The sequence below is a fragment of the Ochotona princeps genome, chromosome 2 (genome assembly GCF_030435755.1).
Source record: "Ochotona princeps isolate mOchPri1 chromosome 2, mOchPri1.hap1, whole genome shotgun sequence".
Classification (NCBI taxonomy): Eukaryota; Metazoa; Chordata; class Mammalia; order Lagomorpha; family Ochotonidae; genus Ochotona; species Ochotona princeps.
In genome coordinates, this window is record NC_080833.1 from 22,322,921 (window position 1) to 22,336,387 (window position 13,467).

Genomic DNA, 13,467 nt, shown 5'->3' on the forward strand with positions numbered 1-13,467 from the left:
AAAACTATTGAAACTACCGGGGCAAAACCCTCAGAGTATGCACCATGTTGCAAATCCTGGCTGCTCCATCCTTGGATTCTGGAGCAGTTGGGAGGCTAGGTATGGGTTTTCCTCTTATCCTTCTTTCTCCTCACATCCCGAAATAAAGAGAAATAGAAAATTTGGAAGCAATGATCACACCCACTTTTCCCTAACCCTTGATCCATCCCACTCTGATCAACTATGTTAACATCACTTAAAATTAAAAATAAACTTAAAGAAAAGATGTTCAACAAATGACAAACAAACTAGAATGCGTCTCATAGACTCCCAAGGAGAGTGCCTGGGATTCAGTCCTCATTGCGCCATCTTCCAGGTACATAACTTCAGACACAATATGGGCCAATACCATGGCATGACAGAAATCTTCCATTTGATGGCTCACTTTCCCAATGGCTGCAATGGCCAGTGCTGGACTAGGCCAAAGCCTGGGTCTTCCACATGGGTGGCAGGGACTCAAGTACTTAGGTAATCTTACATGGTCCAGGGAGCTGGATGGGAAGCAGAGCAGCTAGACTCAAACTGGTGCCCATATGGGATGTTGGCACTGTGGAAGTGGGTTAACCTGCTTTGCTATAATGCTGGGTCCTCGGATGCATTTTTACCATTTCAAAGAATTCTGTTTTCTTGTTTGTAAAATGGGTGTGTTAATAGTATCCATTTCGTGGGGCTCTTTTAACGTCTAAATGGAACCTTGCATTAAGAAGGACCATGACTGGAACTGGGGCCACAATGAAGAACCCATAAACATTTGTTTTTGGTGTCATGCCTGAATGCTTGATTCCTGTGGTTCAGATGTAAGCACGAGAGACATTCAGAGCAAAGAGGGCAACCTGCAGTGCAGTAAACCAAGGAGACATTATTTAAACCTCACAATACCTGGATTCTCGATGTGGTTATGAAGATTATCTCCGTTACAGTTCCAGAAGGAGATGGCACAAGAGATGAAAGAACTACCACAAGATCACTAAGCCAATTAACAAGAGCCAAGGCTCGCTGAGCCTGGACAGTCCTGCCCCAACGTCTGGGTCTTAACTTGCATGTTGCCCAGCCATGTTCCAGAAGGCTGAAGGCTGAACTGGAGGACAAACCACAGAGCATCAGGGTGAGAGGAAGGAGGAGGGATTACCCTGCTCTCTGCCCTCTCACCCTATCTCCCTCACCCACCTGCTTTCCTCAAGGTCTCTCTTTTCTGGATCTTGCACTTCCCCATCCCTACATGAAGTTTTTAGGGTGGGCAATGTTGGAGCAGAGCTTTGAAAGCTCCATAGGAGTTTTCCAAGAGTACGGGATACAGGTGAGCAGGCTTGATGGTATGTTCCTCTCAACTATACAATCAGTCCTGTGAGAGTCTCCATGCCTCAGTTTCCCATCTGAAAACATGAAAATAATGAGCACCTATGGCATCTTAGCATTGTTGTAAAGATCCTATAAACCGTTGTACGTAAAATTGCTTTATTTGGTAAATGGACATGGTGCTCCTCATAGGCCAGGTGCTATTCTCTATGCCTCACACACTAGAAAAAGGGTCAAGAACATGCCTATTACATACATGGTGCATGCAACACACATGCAGTGTCATGAATGCCATCACAACCACTGTGCACCTGCTGGGTGTGATCACCTTGTTGGGCATCTTGATCTGCTCTTGCCTCGGATCCCACAGTAGTCTACAGTGATCTACACTGTGCTCTCCCTGGTCCAGGACTGACGTTGATAGTAAGCAAGGTCAGGGTCACCCTAAGAAGTCCTGGGGGTGCAAGGGAATGCATGGGAGGGGCTGTAGGCATCCCTCTCTGGCAAGAGGCAAAGGGCATCAGAGGAGGAAATAGTGGAGGCCATGCCAGATGTGACCAGTGGACGTGGCTGACATCAGCAGAGCCACTCACCACTGTTTGCTTACATCTGAGAGGGCGGTCACAATGCTCATGATGGTGTTTACCGTGGGGAAGTGGGCAAACTAAGGTTAGAAGTAACACAGGCCTGTGTGGGCCAAGGCCAAGGAGGTGGGGCTAGCCATGCAGCTCTGCTGTGACTGTGGTCCCTGCCTTTTCTCCCCTGGGAATCCCCTTCTTTCTTTCCTGCTTCTTTAAGATGTATCTACATATTTATTTGAAAGGCAGAGTTACAGAGAGAGGCAGAACAGAGATGTCTTTTATCAGCTGGTTCACTTACCAAATGGCCCCACAGTCAGGCTAGGCTGAAACCATGGGCCAGGAGCTTCATTTGGGTCTCTCAGGTGGGTTCAGGAGCCCAACCACTTGGGCCATTCTCTGCTGCTTTCCTAAGCTTATTATCAGGGAGCAGCCAGCCCTCAAATAAATGCCCACATGGGATGCTGGCATCACAGGTGATGGCATAAGAGATTATGCCACAATGTTGCCCCCCCATTTATTTATAGTTCAAAAATACTATGTTATTCATTAGACTTGGAAAACAGAGGGATAATGAGATCTTCCACCTACTGGTTCACTCCCCAAAAACCTAGCACAGCAGAGGAGGACCAGACCGAAGCCAGGAGCCCAGAATTCACATGGAACCCCCATCCTTGGGCTGTCACATTAGCAAGAAGCTGGAGAAGAAGGAGAGGCAGAACTCAAACTCCAACAGAAGCTGCAGGTGCCCCAAACGGCAGCACAACTGTTGTGATCCATGCACTTGCCATTCAATTTCTTTAAAAACACTTTATTGTGGAAAGCTTAAAACAGAGTTGATAAAATAATTCTGACTCCCCTCTCCTCCAAGTCCTGTTACTCAGACTACAATTACTCCAGCCCTTCTTCCTCTTCTGTTTCTGTCACCAACTCTACCCTGGATAAACTCAGATGGTCTCTCATCTCACCTGCAAACATTTCAGCCTGTGTCCTCAGGAGATAGGAACTCTTCACAAAGGAAGTGCACAGTTGGGACACGGGACCCCAGTCACATCTGGTGACTCTTGATAACCAACATTCAGTTGGCGTGCACATTCTTGCTTGATTCATATGTGGTATTTCCTAGCACAACTTGCCTCCATCACGATACATACCAGCTCTCCTCACTGGGGAGCTAACACATCTCCTACACTTCTCCAATCCCTTCTTTTCATTCCTTGTAGTTGATGAGAAAGCTGGGTTACTTGTCCTCGAGTGTCCTGCAGCATGAATTTTTGCTGACGGGGTTCATGTTTTCATCTGTGTAGCAGGGGTAAGAATGAACTAACGTCAGTGTCTGTGAGAGGGCGCTGCCACCTGCACCTGGGGGCACCCGTGGCCAGCCTGGATTCATGTGTCCTTGGGGCTTTTCAGCTTTGTCTGATGGCTTCTGCTGTTCTAATGATATCCCTGCAACTCAGAGATGCCCAGGAACCTGCCCAGGCTCCCACAGCCAGCTCTACACTGAAGGACGAGACAGCTGGGGTGATGCGGGAGAGGAGGGAAAGTTGGAAGGGCCTGCAGGTTCAGGCAGGGACCCAGGTGCAAACCCCACTGCACATACTCACAGCTTCCGGGCCATGGCATTCTTCTTTTTGAGCCTCAGTTTCCACATTGACAACAATGTCCCAGGAGGCCCGGCTTACTGGAGCCTCAATCAGCTGCTGAGGCAAGAGCCTTTACCTGACTCCTCCTCTCCACACCAACCTTCCCCCCACCCCCGTGTCGCCTACATACACAGTAGGCCTGGTGCAGGGATGAGGCTCCAGCTCTGGCAGGGCTAACCCTGGACCCACAGTCAGCCCTGGCCCCACCCCTCAGGCCACAGAAACAGGGTGGGCACCCCAGAAGCTGGGGACACTTTGTTCTCGGGATAGCCTGGCCACGCAGTAGCAAGCTCGTGGGCCGACCTGAACAATCAGCCATTCTCTCTCCTTCTCTTCAGTTTTATGTCTCCTCCCTTGGGCCAAGGAGCCCCGAGGGAAAGGTTCCAGCTGTATCCAGCAGTGCCCAGCGCATCAGTGTAGCCCAAATGAACCAAACCCATAGGCTTGGGTTCCAACCTGCTCCAAGATCATCAGGCCTCTGAGCATCACATTTCAGAAGGAATGTCTTGAAGAAATATTTGTGGGACATGGAGAGGTTTTCCTTGGAAAAGGGAAACTTGTGACCACAACACCCATCCCAGGGGGGTGGCTGTCCCATTTCAGGGCACAGGACAGCTTAGAATTATGGACAGCAGAGGAAGGAGAATAAGCAAGATGGGGTCAGCTATACCATCGTTCCTCACATGCACCATGCTCCCTGACCCAAGCTGTGCCCCATCTAGCTGCTGTAGGGTCAGGGCTGACTCAAAGGCCACCTCCAGCCCTGCCTCCCTACTACTTTCAGGTCCAGGAGTCAGTCTGGGGCTCTAGGCTGCCAAGTCCATAATCTCTTCCCTTCCCACCCCACCATCAAAGATGTTGCAAGCTTTGCTGACCACGTCTTGGGGAGGTCCTTCCTCATCTAACCTTTGTCACTTTCCACCCAAGAGGTGTTAGGGTCCCATTTCACAGGTGAGAAAACTGAGGTCCAGAAGGACAAGCATCACAGCTAGGAACTATGACTGTCTGTGCCTAAACTTAAACCATCGAAGCTCCTCCATGTGTTTCTAAGACTTCCTCCTCCAAGGTGAGCCACAGTCCCCCCTCCCAGCTTCCACCCTTGCCTGACCACAGAAACTTCATGGTCTCTCTCGATGGCCCCTCCCACATAACCTCTGCATTTATCTCACTCCGGCCAGCACACAGCATTTCAGCTTAATTTTATTTCCTCTTATAAATGGGCACAGCACGGGAAATGTTAAACAAACAAACAAACAAACAAAAACCCCAGAAACAAAAAAAGCAAAAACCCCAGATCCTTCACAAGGCTGGGACAGGTGAGTGCCCCTAACAGGGCAGGTGCCTGCTCTTATCCCACCATCTCTCCTTCACTTTTCCTCATCAAAAGTTTTGGCCATGAACTCGGGACAGGTACAGTTAATAAACAGGTTATAGAGGAAGAAAGGGGTAGGGAGGCAGGCCTGGGAGAGGAAGGGCCGGACTCCCACCCACCCCAGGCTGGGGTGAACGGACTCACGGTCTTGGGGGGAGAGGGGACACTGTCTTCGAGGGCTCGCTGGAGCCATGCTGCCTACGGAAAATATTTACATGCATTTGCCACGCCAGGGCCAGGTGCACGCGGTGCTGGCAGGTACCTGGGGGTAAAGGAGCACCCTGAGCCCTCAGATGGCAGCGGCGATTCCTGGGGCCCAGTGTGGGCATCTCTACAGATCTGTACAGTTTGTGGACTTCTATTTACAGGCAGGAGGCCCCGGGCAGGCAAGTCCAAGGTTGTGGCTGGCGGGAGAAGTCCAGGAGAGCCCAGGAGACCACTCCTACCTTGGGAAGCAAAGATGGGTCTGCTGCCAGGACCCCAGGGTCCCCAAGCACTCAAAGCCCCAGCAGCAGACCCACCCAGGTCGTCAGCCACAGGCTCCCAGTGAGGGAGGCAACCCTCTCGGGGGAGACAGAGCCTGGGCTTAGAAGTCACAGTTAAAGTCACAGCTCCAGGCCCCAGCCTGCCTCTATGCCCTGGTAGCCAACACCTCAGGAGGTTCTCAAGTCCCCCTCCACCCGTGCTTCCAGGAAACATCAGGGTCCCACAGGGCCCCCCTCTCACAGGCACCAGGGAGTCTGCAGACCCACTTGGCAGGCCTGGAGCCCACTACATCATGTTTCTCAAAGGGAGGGAAAGGGGAGGACCCCGACACACATTGCACTTTGAGGAGCTCCAGCACATGCTGGCCCCGAGCACCTTGCCCACGCAGCGGACTGGCCACGGGAGACCTGGGCTGCTCTAACAGCAGAGCTTCAAGACTCTGAAGCTCGGTCGAGGCCCCGGGCTCTGTGCACAACCCTTGGCCTCTTGTCTCAAATGCTAAGGATACAGAGGAGGCTGGAGCCAGGGGACCAAGCCCCCAGCCCCCAGTCAGTCCTCCTAGCTTGGGCAGGTCTCTGGCCCCAGGGCTGCTATGCCCTGGCTTGCTTTCCTCCACACTCCCTGGTTTCTCAGCCTCGGCCTGCCCAGGCCTTCTCACCAGAGTTGCTCTGTCCCCAGGACAGCAGCCCAGCAGGGGGTGGGGGAGAGGGGAGCTGGCACAGCACCTTCTCTGCTGCCTGGACCCCAGTGTTTCTGCTGCCAGGACCATTGAGGCCACGCTGCCTCCTCCAGGTCCCCTGTCCCAAGAGGCCTGTCCCATCCCTGCCCCTCCACCAAGGCTGGGACCAGCCGGCTTCCTCATGCGGAGGGCTCTGGTATCTGTATAAGGGAGTCCCACCCACAAGCAGGAGCCCCAGAACCTCGGCTTCATCACAGCCAGTACTCCCACTCCCACCCCACAGAAATTCACTGCCAGGGAATTCTGAGAAGGGACTAGAACTAAAACCTGGTGGGGGTGGGAATACTGGCAGGAATGGAGGTGGGAGCTGAGGGTATGAGCACTAGCCAATTACAACTCCCATCCCACCCTTTTGGCTCCAAGAGTTCTCGCCAAACACACCCTTCACCACTGGTGATCCCATAGCCCAAATGCCCAGGAAGTGACCCCATTTACAAAGGAAGGTAGACTGGGGGCTCTGATATCCCCACTGTCACCATCACCTGCTCCAGCCCCTCAAACCTCTGCCCTTGGGACCTGGGGTAAGGGGATATGAGGGGGTGGGGGCAGGGATCCACTCAGCCATGGCCAGAATGGCCAAGGTGTTTGGTGGATGGGCAGTTGAGGTTGCATGGGGAAGGACCGGCCTGGGGTGGATGGGCTGAGGTTGGCCTGGCCAGGGCGAGGGCCGAGGATGCAGAGGGCCTGGGCGAAGGGCCCGCCCTCTCAGGCACTTTGGAGACTTGTGCCCCGGGAGGCAGATCGGCCCCTAGCTCAGGGCAGGAGGACACAGGGGGACCAGGAGCCAGGCCTCCTCCCTGTCCAGGGCCTTTGGTGCTGGGAAATCCAAGTACCTCCCAGGGCCCAGGGTCCAATGTCAGGATACCAAGCCCTTTCTGCCTCAGCCATAGTGAAGGTCCCAGGCTCCCAGCCAGTGCAGGCTGGCCCAGAGCCTCTCATAACAGGTGAGGCAGGGGTAAGGCCCAGCTCAGCTGGCAGGTAACAGCCCGAGGGGGCTGTGTCCATGAGCCCCTGGAGCATCCTTCACCTAGGAGAGTGAGCATGGGGTCAAGTGGAGTGGTACTGGGCACCCATATGGGATTATGTCTGGCAGGGGCCTGGTGGGTAGAGATGTGGCTGGTATGGGTGCCATGGCGTGGGACTGAGTGTGACAGGGCAACTCGGGGACCCAATATGGGCTGATTGTTCCAGCTTGATTCCACCCTCCCCAGGGGGCACCTGAAAGCTGGAGACCCGAAGGTGCATGGTGGGTGGGAGAGGGACAGAGAGAGGTCACACTGTCACCGCTCACCCGAGCACGAGTCATGACCCGCACTGCAGTAAGCGTCAGAGCAACTCAGGAGAACATCTTTGGAAGCACGTGCGTCTGTAAGAGCTGGTCTTGACTGGCTGGTGGGGAGGGGCTCATGGTGGTGTGTGATTTCATCTTTTTGTGTTTCAGTCCTGGGTGTGTGATCGGATGACAGTAAGTGTGACAGTGTGGGCAATGACGTCTGTGCAGAGTCCCCGCCCAGGAGGGACATCAGAGTGGCCTCTCTCCTCCAGTGGCTACCCCTGGCATCCTCAGGGGGAAGACGCAGAAAGAGGTGAAGCCTGGGACACCAGGGCACTGGCGAGAGGTGAGGGCAGGACAGTCCCACAACCACAAGGAGGCCAGGCCAATACAGGGAATGTGTGTGACCCAGGCAGAGAGAGAGGCCCCAGAACAGCAGTGAGAGGTTACAGTATCCCCGTTATTTTTAAGGGCTGCATTTGCCAAATTATTGGTCCTGAAAACCAGCCTCAGTGCCTCTCTGCCCTCAGACAGCCCTGCTGGGTGGGGTGTAGGCAGGGCCAAGTTGAGGGCTCAGGCCCCACCCCTTCTTCCACCAGCCAATCAGAAGCTTCCTCCTCCTGTTTATGTGATATGAGGTCCCGAAGCCCAAGGCTGGCGGAGGACGAGAGATGAGCTCGTAAGGACACAATCCAGGGCAGATGGCAGTGCCCTCTGTTCTGTGTGAGGCTGGCAACCTGGATAGGCCTTAAAAGGAAGGGCAGAGAAGAACCGGGGCCAAGCTCTCCCTCTGAGCCTCAGTCCCAGGCCGGGGTTGCAGGGGGCCAGGCTGAGCCAGGCTGGGGACTGGGCAGAGGGATGTTGGAGGCTGCGGGGAGGCACTGCGGCTCCGCTAGGCATAGAACTCCTCCTGCTTGTCAGGCTTCTGGTAAGTGACGCTTGCCTGTTTGGGCTCCTCCAGCGTGTAGCTGCCCTCGTCCTTCTTCTTCATGCGGTAGATGAGCAGTGTGACCAGGAAGGCAGCGAACAGGGCTCCCACCACCCCACCAACAATCACAGCTGTGAAAGGAGAGGACAGAGGTCAAGGCCCAGAAATTGGGTGGAAACAGAGTGGAGAGTTCTGATGGGTGGGGTGCAGGGAGAAGGTCAGGGTGCCTAAAGCTGAGGTTAGCACTGACTGCCATTCGCAGGCCTGCACTGGCTCTGTTCACACTGCATCTGACTCACGCTAGCTCACTGGGTCCGCACACCTGCCCCCAAGGGAAGCGTGATGTCTGCACCTAAAGTAGGCTGCCATCGGCTGGAGGCACTCCAGTGGTTGAGAACCACTAGACGAAAAACTCATCCAATTAAATGGTAACTAGCCCAAAGTTAACACAAGATTGGGAGGATGGATTATGTTAGCACTGTGTGTATGCAAAATTACTACCACCATGCTACACAAAGCAAGAAGTACCTTGCCGCAGGATGTAGACCAAGAATCTGGAGATTCTAGGAGATGTGGCCAAGGCATATCCACAGGGACTGGGGTTAAGAGTTGGGAAAGTTCAAGCCAAAGATGGGTGAGGGGTTAGTATCTAGGAAGTGAGGTCCCCCATGGGCAGGCAGCATTGCCCAGGAGCATAGGAGTCAAGGAGACATAGGTCAGGCAGGGAAGGATCAGGCAGGGAAGGGTCAAAGAGGGGACAAGCCTGGGGTCAAATCCCCAGCATTCCTTTTAGTCCGGCTCCTAGGATAGCCATACCCTGACCTGGGGCCCAATTAGCTGCATGGCTTGGAACTCCACCGCAGGGACACACCCCAGCCCTCCATCCCCTGGCCACACAGACCTCAAGCCTTACCTACAAGCACCTCCTTCCGCTCCAGGATACTTTTCTGAGGCAGCTGAGCAGCCGAGCTGCCAGAGTCAATGGCATTGTCCAGGATGCCAGGGCCTGGGCGGGCACCCTTGGGCAGGGTCCCTGGTGGAGGTGACGGCTTGGCTGCAGCCCCTCCCACAGCCACCACCTCATTGGCTGCATCTGGCTGTGTGGTCTCTTCTTCTGGCAGCTCAAAGTCCCCACTGGGTCCTCCGCTTACTGGCACCTCTAACTCAGCCCGGACGGTAGTCAGGATGGATTCCGGAGTCGGGGTCTGCAGGGAGGTGGGGTGAGCCCAGGAGTCAGGTGCCAGCACCCCCGGCATAGAACAGCCACACATACACACACACACACACACACACACACACACAGGCCCATGACCATCACTTCAGAGTCTCACCGAGGCTAACATTCCTTGAGCTCTCACTACAGGCAGGAGGCAGGCTCAGAGAGGTGCCTGAGCTGCCCTCATGCTGAAGTAAGCCCAGCCAGGAACAGAAAGGCCAAGGTGGGGGCATGACAGCCATCAAGGGCAGGGGCGGGGCAGTGGAGGAGCTACTTCCCTGATGAGCCAGGTAAGGGTGGGCCTGGGGTCTGGCTGAGGATTGGCGGTACCTGCACAGCAGCTACACCTGCAGCCTGGGGCCTGGACTCCTTGCTCTGTCATTGCTGTCCCGCTTGGTTGAGACTCTATCCCTTCTGGAGAAGTCCTAGGAAGGACCCAGGTTCTGCCACCACTGGCTAGGGATATGGAGACCCACAGGTAGGTCCCAGCCTCAGGGCCCTCCATGGAGAAGTCAGCTGCTAAGGTGACCGTGGAGCAAGGATCAGCATCGCCATCACTGTTCCTTGCCCAGACTACAGCTCCCACCTCCTTGGTCTACATGCATCCAGGTCTTCTAACACTTTTTCCCTGTTCCCTAACACACAGGCACACATGCATACACACCCTTCCTCACCCCAGACATAAGCCCAGCCTCAGGAACCAGCTGCCTGGGCACCAGGTGGGGCTGTCCAGCCAGCTGTGGCACATGGGGAAGTGGCCAGCCCAACCTGGATGTCAACTGCCTCAGCATAAAAGGAGACATCCCCAGCGCCACAGGGGACAGCTGCGAGGGCCAGAGGACACTATGCAGACAGAGCATACTCAGGGCCAGAGGCCATGCCTCCACACCCCCTACAATCACCCAATGCCCTTTCTGCCCATGGTGTTCCCATAAGACCCAATAACCCACTCCAGGCTTCCACCCTTTCCGTCCCCACTGGCCTACCCCACCAGTGAGTCCTGACTCACAACCCCCCTCTCTGAAAGCCCCTCATCCTTGGCCCTGCCCCTTCTACCCCCAGCCCTGACTATCATGCTCTTCCCCTACTCTGTCCCCGCCCACAGCCTTTACTTACCTGAGCCATCTCTGTGGGCCCAGGGGCTGTGGTGCCCAAGGGCAGGGTGCTCCTCTCAGGGATGGTGGGCTCCTGGCTGGTGGCTGGCCTGGGAAGGGCTCTAGGCCGGGAGGTAGCTGTGCTGACCAGCCGGGGGGTGGGCGCCTCTGTGTCCAAGGGAAGCCCCGAGGTGGGAGGTGAGGGCGCTGCGGGTGTGCTGGCTGGGGCTATGGCAGCCGTGGTCAGTGGAAGAGGCAGAAGCCTCCAGATGCCGGTGGTCCTCACCACAGCAGTGGTGCCTGTGGAAGGGGGTGCTGCAGGGATGCTGGGGGCGGCGGTGGCCACAGTGGTGGGCATGGTGGCCACAGTGGCCATGGTCGAGGCTCCTGTTGTGGTGGCAGTGGTGGTGGCAGTGGTGATGGCCACGGTGGTGGCCATGGTGGTCGCTCTCTCACTGGGCTCTTCCGGGACTTCTGTCACTACTGGGGGGCTGGTGACTGGCTCCGGGGTGGGGTGCTCGGAGGGAAGCTCTTCGAACGGGGTGCCCACAGGCTGGATGTCTGTGGTGGGCAGTACGGCAGGCGTGGTGGACATGGCTAGGGCCACATCTGGGCTGAACCGCATAGCTGTCTCAAGGCCCGACTCCTGCTCGAAGTCTGAAGAGGTGGGGGAAGAGGGAGAGAGCTAGGGAGCTGGGTGATTGCGAGGGACACAGGATTCTAGGTGACAAGGACTGTCAAGCTGGGGGACACCCAATCGCTCCCTTCCCTGTCTCTGCCCAACTGTCTCAGGAAATAAGAAGGCACCGCCTGGCGAGAGGCTACAAGTTGGCAAACCTTCCCTAACTCTTCCCTGCCAAAAATGCTTCTAGGGACCATCTCTTCCAGGAGGTCTTTCCTGACTGTTCCGAGACTACCTAGTCTGGAACTTCTATTAGGTTGCATCCTGCCAGCAGAGCTGAGGCAGACATACTGCAAACCTCCTGGGGACTGCGGGGAGCACTGGATAGGCCTTCAGTGAAGAGACGGCAGACGCATGGAGTCCCCCAGAGGCCTGGGTGCAGCAAGAAGGGAATAAGGCCTGCCTGCAGGGAGCCTGTGATCCAAACAAGGAGGAAACAAGATGAGGGAGGACTGAAACATAGAGGTAAGGGAAGCCAGGGACCCTGAGAAAGGCGGAGGAGGGCTGGAAGTCAGAGGGGCGCTGGGATAGAGGTGGCACCAGAGGCAGGCTTTCAGCATAACTGTCCTAGAGAAGGGTTCAAGCAGTGGGTTAGGGCCAACCACAGGCTGGGAAGCTGCCAGTGTGTATGGCCCAGGCTTGCCCCTCTTTTCTCTGTGCCAGCCTGACTCCTGTCCCAGATCCTTCTAGAAGTCTCAGAGGAAGGTCCATTTATGAAGCACCTGCCAGTGGCAGGGTAGCTACTTGGTACTGAATCCCCTTCTCCATGGCAGGGCCCACAACCAGCCATGCCAGATCCCACGGGAGGCACCTGCCTGGCTCATTGCTGCCCTTGGCCATAGTTGTTGGCACCACACAGGGCTGCCTGTCAGGTTGTCTCTGTGGAGAGGCAGCTATGAAAGTCCTGCGCACAGCTGGAGCAGTCCTGGGGACCCCAGACCACAGAGGGCATCTTTCTGTGTCTTTCCGACAGGACCCTGTCCAGAGTGGGCAACCCTCCCAAGCCTGGCTCTATAACCTCCTTGCTTTTGGGGTCCATGAACTACCCCTGTTTGTCCTCCTGGCAGTAAATTCACCCCGCCCCACTTAGCCTAGCCAAGTCCCTGGTGCTGACTGGCCCTTGCCAGCAGGCAGGGTCAGGGCAGGGGAGGTTACTTACAGCCTGAGCCTGACCCCGAGTATAGGTCATCCAATTCATCATCGGGAAAGGAGTCGTCATCCCCTGAGCCCTCCAGGTCCACGGGCCTCTCAAAGTTCTCACTGCGCCAGCGCTGTGCCTGGGAGGGTAGAGAGGGACAGAGGCTCAGGGCCTGAGGCCAGCAACCTGGACATGCCAGTAGCCTCGGGGACAAGGGACATTGGGTGGGCAACTGAGAGCCAGGAGGGCTCAGTGCCCCCAGCCCCATTTCAACAAGAGCCCACTGAGCTATACAGACAGGTGGCAGATAGACATAGAGAGTCTCAACCTACCCCACAGCAAACGCCTAGCCTTATCCCCAGTCCCCAGAGCCCAGGGGACGGGTTGCGGTGATCCAGACAGATGCAAAGGCAGGGTCATCAGACACGGGCGCAGGGGAGGGAGGACCTTGGATAAGGGCAGGAAGGGAACACAGGTCCAACCCTGGCCCTGGCCCTGGGGTTCCCCTGCACTACCCACCCTATGGTGTCTCAAGGTCAGAGTCACAATCAGCAAGCTACTCTCCCATCTTCTGTAAGGGTCTTGGTGAGGTCAGGAGCCAGAAGGGGGCTTCTCCAAGGGACAACAGCAAGAGCTGGGATGAACAGGAATTAGAGTCCAACTCTACCCTCCTCCCTGCAGCCCTCAGGTTGGAGCCAGTGTGCGGCACCCAGAGATGCATAAACTTGACCCTGTTCCACCACCCCGCCATGCATAGCCCTTGGTTCCAAGCCTAGCCTGGGGTAAGTAGGCCCTGCCTGGCAGGAGGCAGGTGAGATGAACTCCTGATGGTAAGATACGAAAGGCACAACATTTGGTTCTTAAGTAATTGAAATGGAGAAAGAGAAGGCCTCTCATGCAAAGGGAAGAGGGTAAGCAGTACAGCTTGTGCCTGGGAGTTGACCCTGCCCACCACCCTGTGTATGCCAACCATTCTGCCC

At 55.7% G+C, this 13,467-nt stretch overlaps 1 protein-coding gene across 1 annotated transcript in view; it reads right to left on the bottom strand.

Moving 5' to 3' along the window:
* Nucleotides 1–5,970: 5,970 nt before the first annotated feature.
* The window catches only part of SDC3 (syndecan 3), a 32,039-nt gene continuing 24,542 nt past the window's right edge, over nt 5,971–13,467 (bottom strand). The window contains exons 2-5 of the mRNA XM_058677980.1: nt 12,509–12,626; nt 10,690–11,324; nt 9,271–9,562; nt 5,971–8,488 (exon numbers count right to left, since the gene is read on the bottom strand). Coding sequence (XP_058533963.1) covers nt 8,322–8,488; nt 9,271–9,562; nt 10,690–11,324; nt 12,509–12,626 — 1,212 coding nt within the window. The 3' untranslated portion in view covers nt 5,971–8,321. The remainder of the gene's footprint in view (nt 8,489–9,270; nt 9,563–10,689; nt 11,325–12,508; nt 12,627–13,467) is intronic.